The sequence below is a fragment of the Megascapheus bottae genome, chromosome 28, assembly GCF_031878675.1.
Source record: "Megascapheus bottae isolate mThoBot1 chromosome 28, mThoBot2.hap1, whole genome shotgun sequence".
Taxonomy (NCBI): Eukaryota; Metazoa; Chordata; class Mammalia; order Rodentia; family Geomyidae; genus Megascapheus; species Megascapheus bottae.
This window is the reverse complement of record NC_143536.1, coordinates 17666128-17667712: the sequence shown is the minus strand read 5'-3', so window position 1 is coordinate 17667712 and position 1585 is coordinate 17666128. Positions and strand designations below refer to the sequence as shown.

General features: G+C 63.5%; 1 protein-coding gene across 1 annotated transcript; it reads left to right on the top strand.

Moving 5' to 3' along the window:
* Positions 1-471: 471 nt before the first annotated feature.
* On the top strand, positions 472-1334 carry Mif (macrophage migration inhibitory factor). The gene is made up of 3 exons (XM_090320702.1): positions 472-707; positions 886-1058; positions 1152-1334. The coding sequence occupies exons 1-3, from the start codon at positions 600-602 to the stop codon at positions 1216-1218; spliced, it is 348 nt and encodes a 115-aa protein (XP_090176828.1). The 5' UTR covers positions 472-599; the 3' UTR covers positions 1219-1334.
* Positions 1335-1585: the final 251 nt, after the last annotated feature.

Below are 1585 nucleotides of genomic sequence, written 5' to 3'. Positions count from 1 at the left end.
GGGTTTGGGATTGCAAACCCCAAACATACTGAGGGTTGGAAGAGCAAAGCTCAGCACCTTTGCCTCACATCCTGCTCCCCGCCCCTCTTCTTGAGTCCCGCCCGCCCTACCTCACACAGGCCTACAAGCTACGACTTAAGCCCTTGAAGACAGTGAGAGTGGCTGAATGGCTGGGCATCGTGTACTCTGCCAAGCTCCAAGAGATAAGGTCCATCTGCCCCGTTTCCGCCATCCTCATTCCAGACACAGAAAGAGAAGAGTCAACCATCCGCGTCCCACAAAAAGGGCTGACAATGAAAGAGAAGGGGACCTGTAAACTTCCCGGGGCCAGCGTGGAGAACAGCTCCGACATCACGCGCGGCGCCTGAACGCAGGCCAAGGCAGGAGCGCCGAGGGGAGGAGCTGTGCCCGGCGGTGACGCCACGCGAAGGGGCGGGGCCTCCTGCTGTGGGGCGGGGCCTCCACCGGCGGTGGCGTCACGGTAGGCGGAGTCGCGCCCGAGACGCTGCGGGGCTCGAGTCACGTAGCTCAGTTTCCCGGGCTTCGGCGCCGCGTCTCTTCCTTTGCTCCCACCGCACACTCGCTGCCCTTCTGCCGTCATGCCGATGTTCGTGGTGAACACCAACGTGCCCCGCGCCTCGGTGCCGGACGGGCTCCTCTCCGAGCTCACCCAGCAGCTGGCTCAGGCCACGGGCAAGCCGGCGCAGGTTTGCGGGGAGGGTGCTGGGCCCGGGTGTGCCCGCGTGAGGATGGAGAACCCGGGTGGGGGTCGGGGGACACAGTGGCTCCAGCGGGTGGCTTGAGTTCGGAGAGAGGCCCGGGGTCCAGCAGAGTCTCTCCGGCTAGCTGCTCAGACCCCGTCCCCCCCTGCCCCCAACCCCGCAGTACATCGCCGTGCACGTGGTGCCGGACCAGCTCATGGCCTTCGGGGGCTCCAGCGAGCCCTGCGCGCTCTGCAGCTTGCACAGCATCGGCAAGATCGGAGACGCGCTGAACCGGACCTACAGCAAGCTGCTGTGCGGGCTGCTGGCCGAGCGTCTGCGCATCAGCCCGGACAGGTGCGTGGGGGAAGCGGCAGGGGTGGAAGGCGGACCCGTCTAATCTCCGAGACGGTGAGGTTGTTGACTGAGCCCATCTCCCATCCCTCCTAGGATCTACATCAACTTCCACGACATGAAGGCGGCCTACGTGGGCTGGAATGGCTCCACCTTTGCCTGAGGACTGCGCCCGCTTGACTCTCCCGCACGGCCTCGCCCCGGCCCCTGATGTTAAGTGCTCACCCTTTCATAGCGACCTCTTTCCGGGTCAGGAGAAATAAACGGTTCAGAGACCACAACAGCCTCGCTTCCTTGGTTTATGGAGGAATTGGTGCCTAGAGGGGGACAATACCGCCCCCCTCAGCTCAGGCCCAGAAGGGAGATTGGTTTGGTAGGGTTGGGTGATGCCCAGTGCTGGGCGTGAAGCCTATTCCCTGGAGCCACAGACTCTGGAATCAAACACGAATCTGAGCCGCCCAGTTTTTAGCTCTGCCCACTGGGGCGGGTTCAGTGTTTTGGCGGGAATCCAGAGTTGTGCTCCCTTGAGC

What these genes read in the sequence shown, in the direction of transcription:
- Mif (XM_090320702.1), top strand. Translation starts at nt 600, where the DNA reads ATGCCGATGTTCGTGGTGAACACCAACGTGCCCCGCGCCTCGGTGCCG. An exon ending in CCACGGGCAAGCCGGCGCAG is followed by an intron (nt 708 to 885) that starts GTTTGCGGGGAG and finishes CCAACCCCGCAG; the next exon opens with TACATCGCCGTGCACGTGGT. An exon ending in CTGCGCATCAGCCCGGACAG is followed by an intron (nt 1,059 to 1,151) that starts GTGCGTGGGGGA and finishes CATCCCTCCTAG; the next exon opens with GATCTACATCAACTTCCACG.